A 24,568-nucleotide genomic window follows, 5' to 3' on the forward strand; every position below is an offset into this window, starting at 1 on the left:
CATATTTTACAATCAAGCGAAACGCAACAAAAATGCAACAAACAGCGAAATAGGGTAAAAAAAACCCCCACCTACAATCTGATATATTTAATATATCACTAAGCTTTAGAACTTTGTTGTAAAAATCTCCTTCCGCATCTGTGCCTGACACCCGTATTTCAGTCTGGCCGCTCTGGAAACACTCTGTGGAAACGCTCCCCACCCACACTGCTTGGTGCCTCATCTGCGCTGCTGTGACTTAGATTACCATAATAGCTAGTATATCATGCAAAAGCACAGATTCCAACCATTGAAATACTTTGTATAGTTCAAGACTTACGTTAATTTGAAAAAATCACTGCACATCATAATGGCAGCGACAGTTTCCATCTTAAAGATTTAAAAAATATATTTGGGAACGTCCGGCGGGCCAGATTGAAAAGCTGAACGGGCCGCACCTCCCGACTTAATTTTCCCAGGTCTGGTATACACTGTTCTGAGGTCCTGAGCTATGTCAAATCTGGTATGTTGAGCTAAAAAGTTTTCATCAGATATATTTGTCAATCAGGGATGACCCTGTCTGGCTTTGTGGTCAGTGACATTGGAGCCCTGCAAGGTACACTGTTGTCCTCCATTCCTCTTCAAGAGCTCACATTTCCCACACAAGATGGATCATGTCAACCCATCAGATCTTCAGCCAAAACAAACTCATCACCACAATTGAATCTCTTTATAGTTTAAAACAGTGGTTCTTAACCTTGTTGGAGGTAGCGAACCCCACCAGTTTCATATGCACATTCACCGTGTTTTATTTTTATTTTTTTCAAATTCAAGACAAAGTTATATGTTTTTTTTATTAGTGCACAAAATGAACCGTGCATGAACATCACCTTGTTCAAAGAACAAAACAAACACAGTGCATGCACAGCAAAAACTGTAAGATTAAATATCTCAAATAAGGCTTATTTTCTGTCTGATAAGATAATTCTTCTCACTAAGCATATTTTATGTTAGAGTGTTTTACTTGTTTTAAGGGTTTTGGTCCTAAATTATCTCAGTAAAATATTACAGCTTGTTGCTGAGATTTGATTACCTATATTGAGTAAAACATGCTTGAAACTAGAATATCAACTGTTGCAAAGCTGTGTCATCAACACTCACACTCACTCAGTATAAAACTATTTTTTTTAAAGAAATAGTTTCTTACTTCAAGCATGAAAAAAAAAATCATGATGCCGAGCGCATATCATTATGTCAAGATAATGGCACTAGTATTTACTTAATTTAAGAATATTTTTCAACATATTGAGCAAAAAGGTCTCTTTTTGTTCCTATCAAGAAAAGTGCACTAGTTATTAGTGAGAATATACTTATTTTAAGGTATTATTGGGTTCATTGAGGTTAGATAATTTTACTTGTTTTGGAAAGTCTTGACAACCCAAATTTTCTTGTTCTATTGGCAGATCGTTTTGCTTAGTTCAAATAAAATACCCCTAATTTTTGTATTTTTTTTTCTTCTTTTTGAACACTGACTTTCTGCAGTGTGAACTCACAACAAATTACACACTTGCAAATCAGATGGAAAATTAGAGGGAACATTGTTTGGGGGTATCCATAAGACTTAGACTTAGACTTCTTTTTTATTGTCATTCAAATTTTAACATTACAATACAGATACGCCGATAGGGAGAAATTTTAATTTACACGATTGATTTATTGAATGAAAGCTTTATTAGTAGATTGCACAGTACAGTACATATTCCGTACAATTGACCACTAAATGGTAACACCCGAATACGTTTTTCAACTTGTTTAATTAAGTCGGGGTCCACGTTAATCAATTCATGAGTCTGCCGAACCCCTGAGGCCGACTCACCGAACCCCTATGGTTCGACCGAACCCAGGTTAAGAACCACTGGTTTAAAACATTGAAAAAATACAGTAGTAATTGCAGTGGGGTCCAAAATGCAGTGGCCTGAGGGACATTTTCAGCCCAAGACTGTTTTTTGTTTGTTTGTTGGATTTCAGCATATTCTCAAAATAAAGTAAGTTAATTATTAAGATTTATTCGTAGACTTCACTATGAGACTTCAACGTTTTTTGCTGTCATATACTGTATAACAAGACATATTCCAGCAGGCACAAGACATTGATACAACATTGATTATGCATACATGGCCTTTAAAACTGACTTTGAAACAACGTTGCAAAATAGTTGTATTTGTAATTTGAGACAACGTTGGATCCACGTTGTTGGTTGGGAAATTACCAAGTTGCAAAGGTCTAATCAGCATCACAACCTGACATTGAATAAACGTTGTCAAAAAGCATGTTGTTTCAGCGTTGTATTTGTCCAAAAGTCAATGGTCAAATTTGGTAGTCAGAATGTACAATAACGTTTTTTAAAGTCATTGATTTGCTCAAAACTTAGTGACAGTGAGTATAATAAGAATTAAGGCACATTTTGAAAGTATTTGCAATAATATAAAAAACAAGGTGCATTAATAAATAATGTAATAAATACACTCATAAACAACTTTACAGAGTGCACTATTTACATCTGCATTTACTCCTCCCTAGTTTAACCAGTTGTTTAAAAAAACAAGCGTATTTACCTTTTCAGATGACAGCGCTGATCTCTTTTTTTATACAAACTACTTAAAGGGGGACTGCACTTTTTTTGGGGATTTTGCCTATCGTTCACAATCATTATGAAAAACAAGAACACGCATTTCTTTATTTTTTTTTATTTTTTAAAGATGATAAAAAAATGCTTGGAAGATTTGGCTTTGGAGTCACTGTTGTGTCCTTCAAAGCCCTCTAAAACAACTTCAAAACCGTCCATCAACGTTTTATATACACACTCTATATACATACAATAGTAACCGACACGTTCATAACAATATGTAATATGTAGAGATGTCCGATATTCCGGTATTGTCCAACTCTTATTTACCGATTCCGATATCAACCGATACCGATATATAAAGTCATGGAATTAACACATTATTATGCCTAATTTTGTTGTGATGCCCCGCTGGACGCATTAAACAATGTAACAAGGTTTTCCAAAATAAATCAACTCAAGTTATGGAAAAAAATGCCAACATGGCACTGTAGTGATATGTGCTGAGAACGGATATGACGCGGCGGATGCACGACGGACCTTTTATGATGTAACACCACTACTAGGATGCTGGCTATGTAAACAACCGGGTTGAAATAAAACATGTTCCAGTCATAACTACCCAGTGTATTATTTATACACATACAATAATACTTCATGGTGGCAGCGGTGACTAAAGTGATCACCCACGGAGCAGAACGAGAGGGGAAGTTGTCCGAGGATAATTCTGTCGTCGCCTGCACCACACGTGTTTAAACAGAAAATTATTCTTTACCTAGAGGATGAAGAAATAACAGATGCTGCTAAGCAAGCGAGGAAAATATGCCGTGGCATTGGAGATGAAGGACTGAAACGGCTGAATACAAGTGGTCTCAGTGAGGATGACAAGAAGAAGCCTGCTAAACTATGGGAATTCTATGAAGGTCAGTTGAAACTGAATGTGAATTTTAGGATCCATAGACTCCACCTAATGCAGTACAGGCAAAAGCCAAATGAGAGCATTGATGACTTTGTAACCAGAGCCAGAACGTTAGCTCAAAAATGCCAGTTTACTGATGAAGAGCTCAACGAACATCTAATTGAACTCATCATTGCTAGTACACCTCATGATGCTCTGAGAAATGACGTGTATAGCAAACCCAAAGGACACTCTCTGGCGGATGTACTAACAGAAGGGCGGAAATACGAAGCCCTACCAGCAGGTAATGAACAGTTACAGCAACTTGGCATGTCACACAGTGAGAAAATCCACGCCGTGGACAGAGGGCGGACGTGCCCAAATTGTGGTAGGAGCCATAAACCCCGTCAATGTCCCGCATATAATGACGAATGCTCTGCCTGTGGTGCAAGAGGCCATTGGGCGAAGTGCTGTAGGAAAAGCAAGCAGCGGAGACAGCAACGCTCCGGGCGGGGTGGGGGCCAAAGGAGTAAGTCCCCCCCACCACAACAGAGACGTGACAGACAACAAGCCTCCAGGGGCCACAACAGGTAATGTGGTGAGTCTCATATCAACACCATAGACGGCTCGGAGGCCGATGAGGAATGTGAGTACCAATCACAATTTCATTCAATCACCATCAGCGAGAAATGTATGTACAGCATAGAGAGCAAAGCACCCAGAGAAGAGGCATACACAACATTGAAGGTGAGGCCGCCTGACTTATGGGGTTACGGATACACACTCCGCCTAAAAATAGACACAGGAGCATCTGGCAACACACTCCCACTACGCACCTTCAAGCAGATGTATGACAAGGATGCGTGTGCACAGAAAAAGCTGAAGAAAAACTACAGGAGGCTATCAGCATACAGTGGTCATCAGATCCCCTGCCTGGGTACCATTGACATTCCGTGTCAATACAAAGAGTCCAAATGGGTCAACACCAAGTTCTACGTAGTGGATGTACAAGGTCCGGCTGTAGTTGGACTGCCGACGAGTGAAATGTTGAACCTGGTAACTGTCAATGTTGACACAGTGAAGGAAAGGGACAGTGCCAGAGACAGAGGGACAGGACCACTGAAGAAGATAACAACCATCGCAAAACTTAAGTCAGCTTATCCAGACCAGTTTGACAAGATAGGCAATTTCAGTGGAACCGCCAGACTCTATTTAAAAAAGGATGCTGAACCATTCATCGACCCCCCACGGAAATGCAGTATCCACATAAAGGACAAGTTGCAAGCAGAGCTGAATAAAATGGTAGAGCAAGATGTGATACGGAAGGTGGAAGAGCATACAGACTGGTGCTCCAGTCTGACATACAGCACCAAAAAAGACGGGTCACTTAGGATATGCCTGGACCCTAAAAAACTGAATGCCGGCCTTCGGCGGTGCCCACACAAAATCCCAACTGTGGAGGAACTTAACCCAGAGTTTGTAAGGGCGAAAATATTCAGCAAATTTAACGCAAAAGCAGGGAATTGGTCTATACGCCTTGATGAAGAATCACAACCCCTGACAACATTCCGAACTCCATTCGGCAGGTACTGCTGGAAGCGCTTGCCATTCGGTCTGAGTGTCTCTCAGGACCTCTTCCAGGCCAAGATGGACCAGATCCTGGAGGGGCTCCGGGGTGTGGTCAGCATAGCCGACGACATAGCGGTCTGTGGTGAAACTGAGGAAGAGCATGACAGGAACCTAATCAACCTGATGGAACGAGCCGTTGAGGCAGCTGTTGTGTTCAACAGTGAAAAATGCACAATAAAACAAGACAGCATTACATTCTTTGGCAACATGTACACAGCAAAAGGCATCAGGCCAGACCCAGCCAAGATTAAGGACGTACAGAAAATGCCAACACCCCAAAGCAAAGAGGATCTGCACAGATTCATAGGGATGCTGACTTACCTGTCCCCATATATACCAAAGTTTGCGGATAAAGCTCACACCTTGAGGGGGCTGCTAAAAAACGGAGCACCATGGATATGGGACACTGACCACCAGGAGTGCTTCGAAGATCTGAAGTCAACAGTCACCGAGCAAGCCTGCCTGAAATACTATGACCCAAACACTCCTTTTACCCTCGAGGTTGACGCGTCACAGAAAGGATTGGGCATGGCCCTTGTACAGAACGACAGACCCATCGCTTTTGGCTCCAAGACACTGACTGACTGCCAGTCAAGGTACAGTAACATAGAGCGAGAGATGCTAGCCATAGTGTATGGGATGCAGCGATACCACACATATCTTTATGGGAAATCGTTTATCGTGGTAATGGACCACAAATCACTAGTCACCATATGTGCGAAGCCATTGCATGCTGCACCACCACGACTCCAGCGCATGCTGATAAAGACACAGGGATACAACTATGATGTCATATACCGACCAGGACCCCAAATGATTCTGGCGGACACCCTGAGCCGGCTGCCAAACCCTGAAAACCACGGTGACATAGAGCTGGATGAACGCATTGATGGTGTCGATGCAGAGATCGAGGACCCACAGCAACACACTGTTGCAATAATAAACTTTTCCCCTGAGAAGCAGGATGCTCTCCGCACTGAGACTGCCAAGGATCACAGACTCAACGCACTCAAAGACGTGATCCACCAAGGCTGGCCAGAGAACATCAAGGACATGCCGAAAGATCTGCGTGCCTACTGGTCCTTCAGAGATGAGCTTGCAATGGAATCAGGAGTCATATTCAAAGGCAGACAGATACTCATTCCAGAATCTATGACTGATGACATACTGACACAGCTACATGTTGGCCACCAAGGCATCGAGAAAACACGTCGCCATGCAAGAGAGAGTGTATACTGGATTAAAATGAATGATGACATTGAGAGTGTGTGCAGGTCATGCAGGGTGTGTGTGGAACATCAGGATGCAAACCCAAAACAACCCCTTCACCCACACCACTTACCGTCAAAACCATGGCAGTCTGTGGCCTCTGACCTATTCGAGGTCAAAGGTCGCCAGTTCCTTCTAACTGTAGACAGGTACTCCAAATACCCATTAGTAGATGAGATGCCTGTGCCGGCGTCTAGCCATGCGGTCGCACAAAAGCTGCAATTATACATGTCGCTGTTCGGACGGGTGGACGAAATCCTAACAGACAACGGGCCTCAGTACACAGGGCAGGCCTTCAAGACATGTTTAACAGACTGGGGGAATCAAGCACATTACAAGCTCGCCCCACTACCCAAAGAGCAACGGGTTCATTGAAAGGCATGTGAGACACATCAAATCGATTGTAACAAAAACCCTGGTACATGGAGGCGACCTTCAGATGGCATTACTGCAAGTCAGAGCAACACCCATCGATAGCAAACTACCATCACCTGCAGAGCTGATGTTTGGAAGACCTATTGCTACCCTGCTACCAAGCAGAGCAGATCCAGGGAAGGAGGAACATAGGCTACACCTGGAACAAAGAACAGAGGACATGAAGGAGCACCACGACCGTGGATGCCGCAGAGAACTGCCCCCACTCTGCCCCGGACAGCATGTGACGGTGGTGAACAAGGACAGAGGAACATGGCATCCAGCTATTGTTGTACAAAAGTGCAATGAGCCAAGAAGCTATGTTGTACAAACACCAAATGGCAACCGGATCAGACGGTGCAGGAGCGACCTGCGTGAGCTATACAACCCACAAATGCAGAGAAGCGTAAACCAGGCCCACATTGCTGAGCCACAGCACCAAGAGGAGGACACTCACGAGGGTCACCATGGGCCACCGGACACGGCCACAACGCCACTATGTGACACAGAGTCCCTAAACACACCAGATCACAGGCACCCAATAGCCCAGGACAGAGGCACACAAGAGGTGGTAGGGCTATACACAGGCCCTCTCACTACAAGGACTATGTGTAGTCCATGTTACGTTGGTTCTTATTAAATCATTGACGTTACTGTTTTTGCAGACTAGGTGTTTACAAAAAAAAAAAACAGGAACAAGGGAATTGATGGACATTACACTACTTACTGATGTTTGCACTAATGTTTGAAAGTGATATCGCTCATGTTGGTTACCTGAGGAATGTTATGTTTTTGTGTTTCTTGCAGAGAATTTATTATAACTAAGTTTACAGGGGAGGTGTTAGAACTAAACAGGTGGGATGTAGTGATATGTGTTGAGAACGGATATGACGCGGCGGATGCACGACGGACCTTTTATGATGTAACACCACTACTAGGATGCCGGCTATGTAAACAACCGGGTTGAAATAAAACATGTTCCAGTCATAACTACCTAGTGTATTATTTATACACATACAATAATACTTCAGGCACTGCCATATTTATTATTGAAGTCACAAAGTGCATTATTTTTTTTAACATGCCTCAAAACAGCAGCTTGGAATTTGGAACATGAGGAGGTTGAAGTGGGCGGCGGTTGGGGGGGTGGGGCGGGGTTGAGGTAGGGGGTAGCGGGGGGTGTATATTGTAGCGTCCCGGAAGAGTTGGTGCTGCAAGGGGTTCTGGGTATTTGTTCTGTTGTGTTTATGTTGTGTTACGGTGCGGATGTTCTCCCGAAATGTGTTTGTCATTCTTGTTTGGTGTGGGTTCACAGTGTGGCGCATATTTGTAACAGTGTTAAAGTTGTTTACACAGCCACCCTCAGTGTGACCTGTATGGCTGTTGACCAAGTATGCGTGGCGTTCACTTGTGTGTGTGAAAAGCCGTAGATATTATGTGATTGGGCCGGCAAACCTTTAAGGTTTATTGGCGCTCTGTACTTCTCCCTACGTCCGTGTACCACTCGGTACAGCGGCGTTTTAAAAAGTCATACATTTTACTTTTTGAAACCGATACCGATAATTTCCAATATTACATTTTAAAGCATTTAGTCATATATTATCGGACATCTCTAGTAATATGTACATATTTATAATATTTTAGTAATTATTTAGTAAAATCAACCAATCGGGACTGATTTCTTTCGAGCATTGATTTCCATTTCCCATAGTAGCGCACTTCGGACTTCTGGCAACAAATGTGTGTTTCTACTTCTGGAAACAAACGCGAGTGTGTTCTAATCATGGTAGTCTTGGTAACAAACAACGAAGACAACTATTTTTTGACAAATGAGGATTCACAACCTCATCTTTTTGAAGCTGAATGAACGGACGATGAATGGTTGCTTCTAGAAGCCAGCACGAAAAAGAAGATGAAACGCTGGAGCAGACCGAAGCCGAAAGAGTGAGGTCGGCGTGACACAAAGCTGCAAATGTGAAATTTGGAGACAAGCTACTTCTACATAAATGGTGTGCTTACCCCAAATAAACCTGAAAAAACGTCCCGGCCAGCTGGACCAAACACACAACTGTCCAGCAAGTGAGTCACATTTGATTTTCGATCATGACACACGCAGCACGCCATGCGTATCATTACAACTACAGTGCGGCCAGCTGTGTACAAACAAATCATGAAATGTGGGCTATTACTTTACAGATAATGTAATATGATAATTCATGTTTTTTGGACAGCACAGATTGTCCCAGTGTTGTGCATTACAAACTCAAACACGTTTCGTGCTGACGCAGAAGCTATCTTATCGCTTGCTGTAGTTAGCTTTTACGGCTAATACCGTAGCACAATTGCAGATAGAAACCAGCATTACAATAAAAAAAAACATGCTTACAGTATTTTCCGCACTATAAGGCGCACCGGATTATTAGCCGCACCTTCAATGAATGGCATATTTCATAACTTTGTTCACCAATAAGCCGCCCCGGACTATAAGCCGCGCCTACGCTGCGCTAAAGGGAATGTCAAAAAAACAGTCAGATAGGTCAGTCAAACTTTAATAATATATTAAAAACCAGCGTTCTAACAACTCTGTTCACTCCCAAAATGTACGCAAATGTGCAATCACAAACATAGTAAAATTCAAAATAGTGCAGAGCAATAGCAACATAATGTTGCTCGAACGTTAATGTCACAACACACAAAATAAACATAGCGCTCACTTTCTGAAGTTATTCTTCATTCGTAAATCCTTCGTCTTCGGTGTCCGAAGTGAAAAGTTGGGCAAATTTACGATCCACTGGCAGATGTTGGCGTCGTCTGGCGCTGCCTCCTCGTCTTAGTGAAGGTGTGTTCGCCTTCTGTCATCCATTGTTCCCACGCAGTTAGCAGTCTAGCTTCGAATGCCCTGTTGACACCAATATCTAGCGGCTGGAGGTCTTTTGTCAATCCACCCGGAATGACGGCGAGTATTGAATTAAGTGCGTAAGCGTGTCTCTCAATGTGCTGTTATGAGCTAGCAAATATAACAACTACACTACCCAGCATGCAACGATAGTTACGAGCATGCGCGGTAGCCCTGAGAAGCGTTGTTGTATGCTGGGAGTTAGAATGTGGTTATGAGCACGCTGTGAGTAAACGTTGAGAACTCAGTTAACACGCCTCGTCTGCATTATTTATAATTAGACAGACAACACACTTAATAGGAGCCATTTTGGGGTCTTTACATAAACACACAAATGGAAATGAAACGTCACATATCCCAGCATGCACCGCGCGCTTCTTCTACGGGGAAAAAAGATGGCGGCTGTTTACCGTAGTTGCGAGACCTAAACTTTATGAAAATGAATCTTAATATTTATCCATATATAAAGCGCACCGGGTTATAAGGCGCACTGTCAGCTTTTGAGAAAATTTGTGGTTTTTAGGTGCGCCTTATAGTGCGGAAAATACGGTACTTGCTTTAAATAGATTTGTGAAATGATGATTCTTGAAAAGAATCACTTATTTTAAGACTTTGTGAACACATTATTTCAAAATGGTAGGATTAAACTACTTTCCATTTCATTTTGTCATTACCGAAATGATCATGTCGCCACCAAAAAGTTACCATATGTTTCTACCATGAATTGATTAATGTGGACCCCGACTTAAACAAGTTGAAAAACGTATTCGGGTGTTACCATTTAGAGGTCAATTGTACGGAATATGGACTGTATTGTGCAATCTACTAATAAAAGTCTCAATCAATCAATCAATCAATCAATTCGGGTGTGCTAGCTTATTTTGACCATAGCTAAATAATGCTAGCAAGCACATGGCTAGCAAACACATTTTTGAAGAGGTGTACACTCATAAAAACATGTTGAATAAAAGCTGAAAAAGTTGACGTAATTGAAGAGAATATGTGTTCGGTAGTGACAGTTTTTAAAGATACACATTGAAGTGACTTACCATGCAGCCATGAGTAGCACAAATGCAATGTCACTTCCTGGTCAAAAATGTAGGGGTGTGGCCTAAATTTAGAATCAGCCACGCCTCTAAAACTCTTGTGTTTCGGTAGGGACATGATTTTTTTGAGCATAGTTTTTAAATCTATGTCTTTCTACCTTCGTTTAAATTAATCATAAAGATCTTTTAAATGATACCATTGAAACAAATTTAAAAAATGTTTTAAGTGTTATTTTCATAAATTGAAATTTAGGGGTCACGATTGAGGACTCAAAAAAAGTCCCCTATAAAAGATAATTTGGTATGTATCTTATCACTATCTCAATTAAGGCCCTGGATTTGGACAAATCATAATATAAAGTAAGTAAAGATGCATGTTTGAATGCTTAAGTGTTTTATTAAACCCTTTTTTTGGTTAAGGCAGTGGTGCCCAACCACCAGGCCGTGGCCCGGTACCGGTCCGTGGACTGATTGGTACCGGGTCGCACAAGAAATAAAAAATTAAAAAATTAATTTATTTATTATTATTTAAAAAAAAAAAGTAAATCAACATACAAAACACAATATATACATTATATATCAATATAGATCAATACAGTCTGCAGGGATACAGTCCATAAGTACACATGATTGTATTTCTTTATGACAAAAAAAATAAAAAAATAAAATATCCGGTCCGTGGGACAAATTGTCAAGCGTTGACCGGTCCGCAGCTACAAAAAGGTTGGGGGCCACTGGGTTAAGGGACAGCACTTTGCTTTAATTCGGTAGAATGCCCCATGTATATATAATTATTGAACAAATTAACATTTATTACCACATGAACTGATACAAAAGTACTGAAATTGGTACCGTTATCAATTTTTAAAGTAACAGGAATTGGTACTGTATTGTTTCAAATATGAAAGCTACCCGACCCTACATATAACACAAAGCTAAGATGTGGATGTTTTGTTCTGATAGCTTAGAACAAGGGTGTCAAACTCATTTTATATCAGGGGCCACATGGAGAAAAATCTACTCCCAAGTGGGCCGGACTGGTAAAATCACGGCACGATATCTTAAAAATAACGACAACTTCAGATTGTTTGTTTAAAAATAGAACAAGCTCATTCTGAAAATGTACAAATCATAATGTTTTTTTTTTTTACTTACACATTTGCAGTTAATAGTATTCTGGCTGTTATACTTTCTGAATATATTATGTGATAATGTTCATTAGTCAACTCATTGGTGTTAATCTTCAATCCATCAAGATAAAAAATAATATCAAAATCAAATAATGGCTTAGAATGTACTGACCTACATTGGATTGATTTTAGCATTTTCAATAATAATACCAATAATGGATTAGAATCATGTAGTGTTTTTTTTCCCAGACACTCAAAGCACTTCACAGTGAGAACTGAGAACCCATAATTTATTCACTCCACATTCACACCTTGATGGTGGTAAGCTGCATTCTTAGCCACAGCTGTCCTGTAGACTGACTGCCAACTTGCGCCTACGGGTTCTCCGACCACCACCAAACCTTCATTCACATTCATACACAAATGTGAGCAGCACCGGGAGCAAGGTGGGGGACACAACGGCAGTGACTAGGATGACGAAATGCAAACGAAATGTATGCACATATTTATGTTTGTGGCTCTTGCTTCATAAAGTTTGTACACTCCGGATTTATGGTAAAAAACAAAACAAAAAAAAAACCGACAATCCATTATACATTTAGTGAAAATGTAACTTTATGGTCATAATGAGAAGTAAGCACTCACCTCCAAGGCCTATACCGAGAGCAAGACAGACCACCAGGATGATACATGCAGCTATGAGCAATTCCATGCGATGAGCCAGCAGTTTTTGCTTCCAACTTTTGTCCATATCGTCTTCTGTCGACACAACAGCAACACTTTTACATTTCCTATAATAACTTTCAGTAGTAGTCATGCTATTATTAATAATGTTAAAAAGAAGCGCATCATCACTAGTGCAATTGTTTTCACATTTTAACCTACAATTCAACTGTTAATATTTTACTTCCCACTAGAGAAAATACATCGCAGCACTGTAGGTTGTATATGGAGGTTCATTTGTGTTTTTATTATGAAAGCTTTTTTTTTACATTTTTACACTGAATTTGCTATTGAATTTTTGGGGTTTGAATTTTATGAACTGATTTTTTTTCCCACATCAAATTATGCTGACAGTCTCAGTAAATGTGTGTGTTTAAAAATTCACTTTGTTTAAATACAGTGTTTTAAAGTGTATTGTGTAAAAATTCAGTGTAAAAAATTTTTGTGAAAAAATTTAGTGCAGAATTATTTGTTGCGTCAAAACTCAAGACTCATTTCCGATAAATTAAGACTAAGGCAATTGATCCTGTTTCAAAACTTGCCAATAAAGTGAGGAAGTGGTCCTTTTGAGTTTTGAAGCAACAAATATTTTTAAACTAATTTTTTTTTTTACACTGAATTTATTTGCACTGAATATTATTTACCATATTTTCCGGACCATAGGGCGCACCTGCCGATGAGCGGGTCTAGTCAGGTCAATTTTCATACAAAAGGCACACTGGATTATAGGGCGCATTAAAGGGGTCATATTATTATTATAATTTTTTTTTTAAACACTTCTTTGTTGTCTACATAACATGTAATGTTGGTTCTTTGGTCAAAATGTTGCATAGATTATGTTTTACAGACCATCTTCAAGCCACTTTCTGACAGTCGCTTCATGATGCGCCGTTTTGTGGGCGGTCTTATTTACGTGGCTCACCTTCGGCAGTGTCTTCTCCCCGTCATCTTTGTTGTAGCGGTGTAGCGTGCAAGGACGGGAGTGGGAGAAGTGTCAAAAGTCGGAGCTAACTGTTTTACTGACATTCAGACTTTACTTAAATCAACAACGGAGCAGGATCTTCTCATCTGTGGCTCACTAGTGCGATAACAACGCCGAAAATGTGTCCTGTGAAAAACCGTCCGACCGGACTCTCTAATAACTAAAGTTTCTTGGGTGAATAATGTAAACTCACTACACCGGTATGTTTTAGCGCTTTCATGGCGAGTTTACTGACAGACATAAGTAAGAACTTTACACTACTTTATATTAGAAATGGCAACAGCGGAGGATGAATGTCCCATGACAAGAAGATAGAAAAAAAAAAAGCTTATCGACTACGGTGTCGGCACCGACTACAAAGGTAGAAGCGCGCAAATTTTCAGGACTTATGCAGATCCCAAATACAGATCAGCAGGTACCAGAAGGTAAGAAAACTTGCTTTTGCATAATATTGCAAAACAAAACGCCAGACAATATGTCTTACTTTATACACACACCATAATAATACTCATATATTGAAGCACATCAAGCGGTGCGGCTTCATAGCTTACCAAAGTCTAGTCCATCCATCCATTTCCTACCGCTTATTCCCTTTGGGGTCACGGGGGGCGCTGGAGCCTATCTCAGCTACAATCAGGCGGAAGGCGGGGTACACCCTGGACAAGTCGCCACCTCATCGCAGGGCCAACACAGATAGACAGACAACATTCACACTCACATTCACACACTAGGGCCAATTTAGTGTTGCCAATCAACCTATCCCCAGGTGCATGTCTTTGGAAGTGGGAGGAAGACGGAGTGCCCGGAGGGAACCCACGCAGTCACGGGGAGAACATGCAAACTCCACACAGAAAGATCCCGAGCCCGGGATTGAACCCAAGACTACTCAGGACCTTCGTATTGTGAGGCAGATGCACTAACCCCTCTGCCACCGTGAAGCCCCAAAGTCTAGTAAAACTACTAAAACATTCTGATGGATTTTTGAGCGCCCTGTGTAGTGTTCTAAATTTTCAATGGAACATATAAAATGTTGATGTTGTTTACTTGAGTCATATTGCAGTCTACACGTATCTCTTACTGGTCACATTTATCATTTCACCATGTACCAAATAAAATAGCTTCGAGGTCGATACTCACAACCAAAATTATTCCGTACATTAGGAGCACCGGGTTATGAGGCGCACTGTCAATATTTGAGAAAATGAAAGGATTTTTAGTGCGCTTTATAGTCCGAAAAATATGGTACACTGTTATTTTCTAACACTGAATTTTTTTACACTGAATTTTTATACACTGATTTTTTTTTTTAGTATTCAATGGAATTGTCAACATATTTGATGTAAAAAAATTCAGCTCACCGAAATTGAGTTACACAAATTCAGTGTCTAAAAAAAGCTTTCGTAATAAAGACACTAATCAAGTTGTTTAGTTGTAAATGTTTTGGCTGCGCACATGCCAGCATTAAGAGACAACTATTGGCGCAATAATTGATAAATGTTGGAAATACAAGGTAACAGTCAATCATCATCACTCTGGAGCTCCACGCAAGATTTCACCTGCTAGACTTTTTTTATGGAAATGTGCACATTCTGTCTCTCCAATAAACCCTACCATAAACGCATCAGACTGTCCTTGTCTTTATGAACATTATATTTACAAAATCAGCAGGGGATCAATATGTAATCTTCCAAGTATACACGTGAAATGCCTGGAGGCGGACGGGCTAACCTGCTAATAACCACAGCCAAAAAAGCAACATAAGCAAGCTGACATTAACAAACCAGAGTCTTTGTTACAGTCATAGTCACAAAATGTATAAATGTAGTCACTAAAGTGACAATCAAACATTTCTAAGACCATGACCTATTGCTTCATTACATCCATGCAAACCACCTTCTATTGTTGTTACAGTATACTTACTGTACTGGTTACGACTTACCAGAAATAAATGGCTGCACTTTGGTGACCGGCATGGTTGGACTACATGCAGTTGAAGTTTGGGACTCTGCAGGTTTGCTCAAGTTGTTCTCAGAATACAAGTCAGCATTTAGACTCCCCAGGGGGCTGACGTTTATTGTGTTTGGGGTCTCTATTGTGGGGAGGTCTTCCTCCGTCACAGAGACCAATTCCACCTTGGAAGAGTTCGGTTCCTCGGACGCTTCTGTCCTAAGTTCCTAAAAGTAAACAAACAAGAGAAAATAAATCATGAGAGAAACATGAGTATTTGTATTTTTGTGTACAAAGGGGCAACATCCTGAATATTTAGAATGGAAAATAAAGTGTGAGAAAACAAGTAAGTAGACCAAAATGTGGCAAATTTCTCTTCATATGTAGTAAATGTGCCTTGAAAGGGTTGCACACGTCGCACTAATGCAGTGGTGTCGAAACCTTTTGATTTGGGGGCCGCATCGGGCTAAAAAAAACTTTGGTCGAGGGTTGAAAGCCGAATGAATGTAAAGTAAAAAAAATAAAATATCCCCTTCTCTTTTCAATGTGTTTTCTTTATTTTCATGACTATTTACATTGTAGATTGTCACTGAAGGCCTCAAAACTATGACACAAATTTGTGTCATAGTTGACACAAATGGGGGCTTTACTTTGTTTGCATCACAAACAAAATGAAGAAAACGCATTGAATGAGAAGGTGTGTCCAAACTTTTGGTTTGTACTGTACATACATACATACATGCAGGGGCGCCGCTAGGGATTTTGGGCCCCATGAAAAGAATCTTTACAGGGCCCCCAACACAGTGTCATTATTTTTTCTGTATTATAATTTCATCATCATTAGGGGCCTCTCTGGGCCCCCCTCCATCATGGGCCCCTAGAATGCGTCTCCTTTACCCCCCCCCCCCCCCCCCCCCTTTTTGGCGCCCCTGCATACATACATACATATATACAAAACCCAAAACCAGTGAAGTTGGCACGTTGTGTAAATCATAAATAAAAACAGAATACAATGATTTGCAAATCCTTTTAAACCTATATTCAATTGAATAGACTGCAAAGACAAGATACTTAACGTTCGAACAGGAAAACGTTGTTATCTTTTGCAAATATTAGCTCATTTGGAGTTTGATGCCTTCAACATTTAAAAAAAAAGTTGGCACTAGTGGCAAAAAAGACTGAGAAAGTTGAGGAATGCTCATCAAACACTTATTTGGAATATCCCACAGGTGAACAGGTGGGTATAAAAGCAGCTTCCGTGAAATTCTCAGTCATTCACCCTAACCCAAACAAGGATGGGGCGAGCGAGGGTCACCACTTTGTGAACAACTGTGTGAGCAAATTATCGAACAGTTTAAGAACAACATTTATCAATGAGCTATCGCAAGGAATTTAGGAATTTCACCATCTACGGTCCGTAATATCATCAAAAGGTTCAGAGAATCTGGAGAAATCACTGCACGTAAGCGATGATATTACGGACCTTCGATCCCTCAGGCGGTACTGCATCAAAAAGCAACATCAGTGTGTAAAGGATATCACCACATGGGCTCAGAAACACTTCAGAAAACCACTGTCAGTAAATACAGTTTGTTGCTAAATCTGTATGTGCAAGTTAAAACTCTACTATTCAAAGCAAAAGCCATTTATCAACAACACCCAGAAACCCCGAACTCATCGAAGATGGACTGATGCAAAGTGGAAAAGTGTTCTGATGTCTGACGAGTCCACATTTCAATTTTTTTTTGAAACTGTGAACGTTGTGTCCTCCGGACCAAAGAGGAAAAGAACCATCCGGATGGTTGTAGGCGCAAAGTTCAAAAGTCAGCATCTGCCCAAGGCATGGGTAACTTACACATCTGTGAAGGCACCATTAATGCTGAAAGGTACATACAGGTTTTGGAGCAACATATGTTGCCATCCAAGCAACGTTATCATGGACCCCTGCTTATTTCAGCAAGACAATGCCACGCTGTTACAACATTGTAAAAGAGTACAGGTACTAGACTGGCCTGCTTGTAGTCCAGACCTGTCCCCCATTGAAAATGTGTGGCACATTATGAAGTGTAAAATACCACAACGGAGACCCGGGCTGTTGAACAACTTAAGCTGTACATCAAGCAAGAATGGGAAAGAATTCCACCTGAAAAGCTTCAAAAATTGGTCTCCTCAGTTCCCAAACGTTTACTGAGTGTTGTTAAAAGGAAAGGCCATGTAACACAGTGATAGAAATGCCCCTGTGCCAACTTTTTTGCAATGTGTTGCTGCAACTAAATTCTAAGTTAATGATTAGTTGCAAAAAAAAATAAAAAATTTCTCAGTTCGAACATTAAATATCTTGTCTTTGCAGTCTATTTAATTGAATATAAGTTGAAAAGGATTTGCAAATCATTGTATTCTGTTTTTATTTACGAATTACACAACGTGCCAACTTCACTAGTTTTGGGTTTTGTATATATATATCCATCCATTTTCTACCGCTTGTCCCTTTCGGGGTCGCGGGGTGTGCTGGAGCCAATATCAGCTACATTTGGGAAGTAGGCAGGGTACACCCTGGACAAGTCGCCACCTCATCGCATGGCCAACACAGACAGACAGATAACATTCACACTAACATTCACACACTAGGGCCAATTTAGTGTTGCCAATCAACCTATCTCCAGGTGCATGTCTTTAGAGGTGGGAGGAAGCCTTGGTAGCTTACCAAAGTTGTACTTAAATATTTTTAAAGACTTTTGAGCTCCGTGTGTAATTTTCTATACTCTCAATGAAACATCAACGTGTTGGTCTTGCTTGCTAGAGTAATTTATTTATATGTTTTACTTTCAACGCTTATCTGATGCCGATCAACCTAAAGATCTATCCATCGATTATACATTTGTATTATCTTTCTTATATTTGTTTTTTTAATGACAAAGAAAACTTTTGTTTTTTATATGGGAAACACGCAAAAAATGCAGTAATTTCCCCAAAAATATTTCTAAGTGGAATTTTTGATCTGAAGTAACTGGAGCCTTAAATAGGTCAATAATTCCTAACATTGATTTTGATTCATTGTTATTTTTGGAGCGATGACAGCATTTAAGAAAAAAACCAAAGCACCTGCAAGCAGCTTTGTGTTATTAGAGTCAAACATTGCAAATGTTTTCTTGTTACATTTCACCTGTAGGCACTTTTATTAATTTTTTTTGGTTTTTTTTAAATAGTATTTTTTAGAACGTACCATGGGTCATTAAAAAACTAGCTGCGTGCCACACTTTGGACATTTTTGTTCTATTGTATTGTTTCTATACAATAATTCTTATCTAAGTTTGTTTTTCTTTTTAAACAGTATGTTACATTTAAAAAATGGTGTTGTTTGGGGGGGAACAATTTAAACTGAACAATTACATTTCAATTCATTTTAACGAGCGGCACTGTTTAACAATAGGTTACAAGGTTTTTATGAGCTGTGTCACAGAACCAATTAAACTTGTATCCTGATGTACCAATGTCATTTTGTAATTTTCAACAGAACGTTACAGGATTTTTTGGGGGTAGTAAATTAATTTACCCAAAAATAAAGTAGTTAGGAGCAACTACTAAACCAGAAGAGTGGCGACATACAAACCTATTGCTTTAAAGAGCTGAAATTCCCATCACTGTTCGATTGTAGGCTCATTTTATTACAGAAAAAGTTATTACACAAAGTGCGATGAATTCCAATTATTTTCTTAATCTGCTTTGAAAAAACTCTTATTCATCCTATACAATGTATTTAATTTTGTGTTCCACCACAAATCTACGGTACAAATACGTCACAACATTAATTTCCATTATAGCATAATTATGTAGTCTTACCGTTGACGACGTCTGGGTTTCATTCACAGCGGTGTTGGTTACAAGATCTGTAAAAAAGGGAAATCAGATATGAAGGACATAGTAGGTAAGAAAAAAAAAATCATGACCAAACAAAAAAACACCGATTCATTTTCAAATCCAAACTTACTGATGTCAGCAAAACCCTTGGTCATGATGACGTAATCTGTGACGCGTACATTCCCTAAAAGTGTATTTCAAGAAGACTTTGCTACCCCCTCTTTATTCCACGTGTTCTGTCTGCGTACCCGAGTGTTGTGCCGGTAGTTCTGTGCAAAGGACACCTGAGCAGGTGAGTGCTCCCGCTTGGAGCGAGGATCAAGTGACCCTGCATCTCCGCACTCCATAGGTAGAGTTACATACTCGCGTGTCCCCCAAGTGTCCTGGGAATTAAAAGCACAGATACACATTATTACACTGACCAGATGCTTCCAACCAGCTGGTACAAAAAGTCCCAGAGGATGTTATTTACCAGTGACTGAAAATCCGGAAATGCATTAATAAGGCCAAAGGAATGACTAAATATCCAAAATGTCCAATGGGTTTGTTAAACGTCATCTTCCACTCATCCCCTTCCCGTATAGAATCCTTGTGAAAAACACTGCACAGGTCTAGTTTAGTGAAAACCAGCCATCCAAATCCCCATACACAAATACACACACACTCAAACATATTTACACTTGCATCTGGGTGCCCTGCTGGGTGGGGACCTTCTGGGTCTAGTCCCTGTGCATCCCCCGTCATGTCTGTCGGGGGGCCCCTCTGTGCCGTGTAGCATGTGGCGGTGCTGCACAGTGGCTAGCTGCTGGCTTGGGGGCTGGTTGTCTCCTGCTTCTCCCGTGCCTTGTCCTCGGCCAAACGTGTCTGTGTACCGCTGGCCTGCCTGGCAGCACAGTATTGGGGGTCCTTTTGCTGGCTGGCCGGCCTGCCTGCGTGGGGCTGGTGGTCCCTTGTTCCCCAGGCACCGCACCTGCAGTTTTGGGTGGAGCTTTCCTGCATATACTGGGTGACAAATTTACTGTACATACAAATGTACATACATACGCTCATTCATTCAAACATACACACATGCATACATACTGTACATACATAAGCACATACATACATAACGCACATGCATACGTACATACCCACATACATACATTTATACACACATACACTGTACATACATCCACACACACATTGGGGCGGTATAGCTCGGTTGGTAGAGCGGCCGTGCCAGCAACTTGAGGGTTGCAGGTTCGATCCCCGCTTCCGCCATCCTAGTCACTGCTGTTGTGTCTTTGGGCAAGACACTTTACCCACCAGCTCCCAGTACCACCCACACTGGTTTAAATGTAACTTAGATATTGGGTTTCACTATGTAAAGCGCTTTGAGTCACTAGAGAAAAGCGCTATATAAATATAATTCACTTCACTTCACATTCACTGTACAAACATACATACATACTGTACATATACAAGCACATATGCATGCATACAATCACGCTTCATCAAACATATTCACAGATACAAGTGTATGCACTCATACACCTGCATCACAAAACACAGCACACTGCTGAACCTTAACCTGTTTTTACTATAACAATGTAAAAAGTAAATATAGCCTGTTCTTATTTCTCCCCCTTCCCCCCTTTATTCCCTTTCTTATGTAATTCAAGTATTCATTACATGTATGTGAAGTGTTGTTGCATTTCAAGCGATTGTAATGTTAATAATAGAGGTAAATATTATTATTTATTATAATAGTAAAAGTTAATAATTTTACTTCTATTGGTATTTTTATTGTTCCATTAATGTTCATTGTCAATACTCTGTTTTTACTATCTACTTCACTAATTTGTTCATATTTATAATTTTTTATATCATATTTGTATTGTATTTGCCGATGTTGTCTCTGTTATATCCCCCTCTTGTCCCTGCAATTTCCCTCACTGTCTTTTTTTCTTCCTTCTACTTTCTATTCTCTCCTGGCTGCTCCAAACACTAAACATATCAAAACATTTAATAAAGTCAAGTACAAATGAGGCAACAAGAGAAGTATCCCAAACTTCTCTTTTGTAAAGAAAATCTGTACAGCAAATATGGGCATCTACATCAACAATATGATTTGCCTGAGTGGCTGGACAGGACAGATTCCAAAAATATACTATTGCCGCTTATTGGTAACCCCAGGACTGTCATTTTGTCACAATATGTTGTTTGGGTTAGCACAACGCTACACTGACTGCAATAGGCGCCGATCTACATTTCTGCCAGTGGTTGCTCGGATGGGCGGTAAATCTGACGCTACTTTTCTGAGCATGCGCTGTTTTTGCTTGGTGGTGAGAAAGAATTTGCCATCAATCCCACGTGGGTGCTCGGACCCCGAAGCGCCCACGGGATCGGCGCCTAAGCTGACTGCCTCCAACTGCCTGTAACACTCAAGAGTTCACTGCTGCATGCATTTTAAGCTTCCCGTTCGATTTTGTAGCTGTTGGCCAATCAACACTTCGCCAAGTGTTGGAGCCTAGTTTGCATGAAAATGGCGTGTTCCAAGTTTGCCAGTGAAAGAAAACTGAACAGTGAAAATCTGCATTTTCAGAAAGATTGGATTGAATTTGCAGGTTCATTCTCCCTCCCTCTCTCATTGATGAGGAATTTAGTTGTGTCAGTTGAGAATTGAGTTACAAGTTATTTTCCTCTGAAAAAAACAAGATCCAAATATCTCCAGCTGTGCCTCACCACTGTTGTCTCAATATTTGTATCACGATTTACAACACTTACCTTTCTCAGAAATATTCACATGGATAACTATAATAATAGTCAACTTTAAGGATCTACAGTATGTTACATTTCGGCAACCGTTTCTTTGTGATATCTTCTCATAGGACAGTACTACAGAAATGTACCTTGCTGCTGAGCAGGGACGATGTAGGGTGTGTTTTGCAGAGCTCCGCTGGAATGGGACATTTGATATATTTGGAATGTAGTTTTGATACCCCAACCGTACCCCACACCACTACACTAAAAGTATAGTGGTGTGTTTTGCACAACGTTAACAACTTTAACGCCATTGCTAAAAATTGCTAAAAAAGGGCCCTAAAAGGCGTACCCCCCTGGTTTACAGAAGAAACCAAAGCTCTTAAACTATCATGTAGAAAGGTGAAACGCAAATGGCGTGCGACTGAACTTGGTTTTCCATCAAGCATGGAGTGATAGTTTACTAACTTATAAACGCACGCTTACCTTAGCTAAAACTAATTACTACTCCACTCTCATCCACCTCAATAAAAATTATCCTAAATATTTGTTCAGTACAGTTGCATCGCTAACCCAACAAGGGACTCCCCACAGTAGCTTCACCCACTCGGCTGAGGACTTTATGAATTTCTTTAATAAGAAATTTCAACTCATTAGAAAGGAGATTAAAGATAACGCGTCCCAGCTCCAACTGGGTTCTATTAACCCAGATATGAATGTATGTACGACGGATATTGCTCTCCAAAATAGTATCTCTCTTTTTGAAGAAATAATATTAGAGGAACTCCTGTAAATGGGACAAAACAAACAACATGTTTACTTGACCCATTTCCTGGGAAACTTATCAAAAAGCTCTTTGTAATATTAGGACCATCAGTGCTAAATATTATTAACTTATCACTTTCCTCTGGCACTGTTCCCCTAGCATTCAAAAAAGTGGTTACTCATCTTCTGCTCCAAGACACCTCGATCCTAACCTCATGGTAAACTTCTGGCCAGTGTACCACCTTCCCTTTATCTCGAAAATCCTCAAAAAAATTGCTGCACAGCAGCTAAATAAACAATGACTAAATTGCTAACTATAGCGTCAAACATGTTGCTGCTACTTGATCTTAGCGCTGCTTTCGATACGTCGATCATAACATTCTATTAGAACGTGTCAAAACACGCATTGGAATGTCAGACTTAGCCTTTTCTTGGTTTAACTGCTATCTTACTGACAGGATGCAGTGCGTCATCCATAACAATTTGACCTCGGAGTATGTTAAGGTAGTGTGCGGAGTTCCACAGGGTTCGGTTCTTGGCCCTGCACTCTTCAGCATCTACATGCTGCCGCTAGGTGACATCATACGCAAATACGGTGTTAGCTTTCACTGTTATGCTGATGACACCCAACTCTACATGCCCCTAAAGCTGACCAACACGCCAGATTGTAGTCAGCTGGAGGCGTGTCTTAATGAAATTAAACAATGGATGTCAAGCAAATTTTTGCATCTTAAGGCTAAGAAAACGGAAATGCTGATTATCTGTCCTGCTAAACACCGACACCTATTTAATAATACCACCTTAACATTTGACAACAAAACAATTACACAAAGCGACTTGGTAAAGAATCTCGGTATTATCTTTGACCCAACTCTCTTATTTGGGTCACACATTAAGAGTGTTATTAAAACAGCCTTCTTTAATCTCCGTAATATCGCTAAAATTTGCCCCGTTTTGTCCACCACCGACGCTGGGATCATTATTCATGCGTTCGTTACATCTCGTCTTGATTACTGTAACGTATTATTTTCAAGTCTCCCTACGCTTACTATTAAAACATTACAGTTGGTACAAAATGCGGCTGCTAGACTTTTGACAAGAACAAGAAAGTTTGATCCTATTACGCCTATACTGGCTCACCTGCACTGGCTTCCTTTGCACTTAAGATGTGACTTTAAGGTTTTACTACTTACGTATAAAATACTAAACGGTCTAGCTCCATCCTATATTGCTGATTGTATTGTACCATATGAAATCTGCGTTCAAAGAACTCCGGCTTATTAGGGATTCCCACAGGCCAACAATGTCTGCAGGCTTCAGAGCGTTTTCTATTCAGGCTGCAGTACTCTGGAATGTAACAGTTAGAGATGTTACCTCAGTAGAGGAATTTAAGTCCCATCTTAAAACTCATTTGTATATTCTAGCCTTTAACTAGACCCCTTTTTCGACCAGTTGATCTGCTGTCTCTGTTTACTGCTCTGCCCCCCTCTCCTGCGTGGAGAGGTTATCAGGTGACCGCGGATCAGCCTCCACGGATGACGCCCTAGCTGTTCAAAGTCGGAACCCAGGATGGACCAATCCTTTTTGCATTAGTTGGTGACGTCTCCGCGCTGCTGACTTGTCTCCATTCAAGATGAACCCTTGCTGGTCTCCCAATGGACTGG

At 40.6% G+C, this 24,568-nt stretch overlaps 1 protein-coding gene across 1 annotated transcript in view; it reads right to left on the reverse strand.

Moving 5' to 3' along the window:
- Positions 1-15,709, reverse strand: part of tmprss3a (transmembrane serine protease 3a) — a 54,534-nt gene extending 38,825 nt beyond the window's left edge. Inside the window, exons 1-2 of the mRNA XM_061926267.1 lie at positions 15,532-15,709; positions 12,533-12,646 (exon numbers count right to left, since the gene is read on the reverse strand). Of these exons, the coding sequence (XP_061782251.1) occupies positions 12,533-12,646; positions 15,532-15,565 (148 nt within the window). The 5' untranslated portion in view covers positions 15,566-15,709. The remainder of the gene's footprint in view (positions 1-12,532; positions 12,647-15,531) is intronic.
- Positions 15,710-24,568: the final 8,859 nt, after the last annotated feature.

Source organism: Nerophis lumbriciformis, linkage group LG31 (genome assembly GCF_033978685.3).
Source record: "Nerophis lumbriciformis linkage group LG31, RoL_Nlum_v2.1, whole genome shotgun sequence".
NCBI lineage: Eukaryota > Metazoa > Chordata > Actinopteri > Syngnathiformes > Syngnathidae > Nerophis > Nerophis lumbriciformis.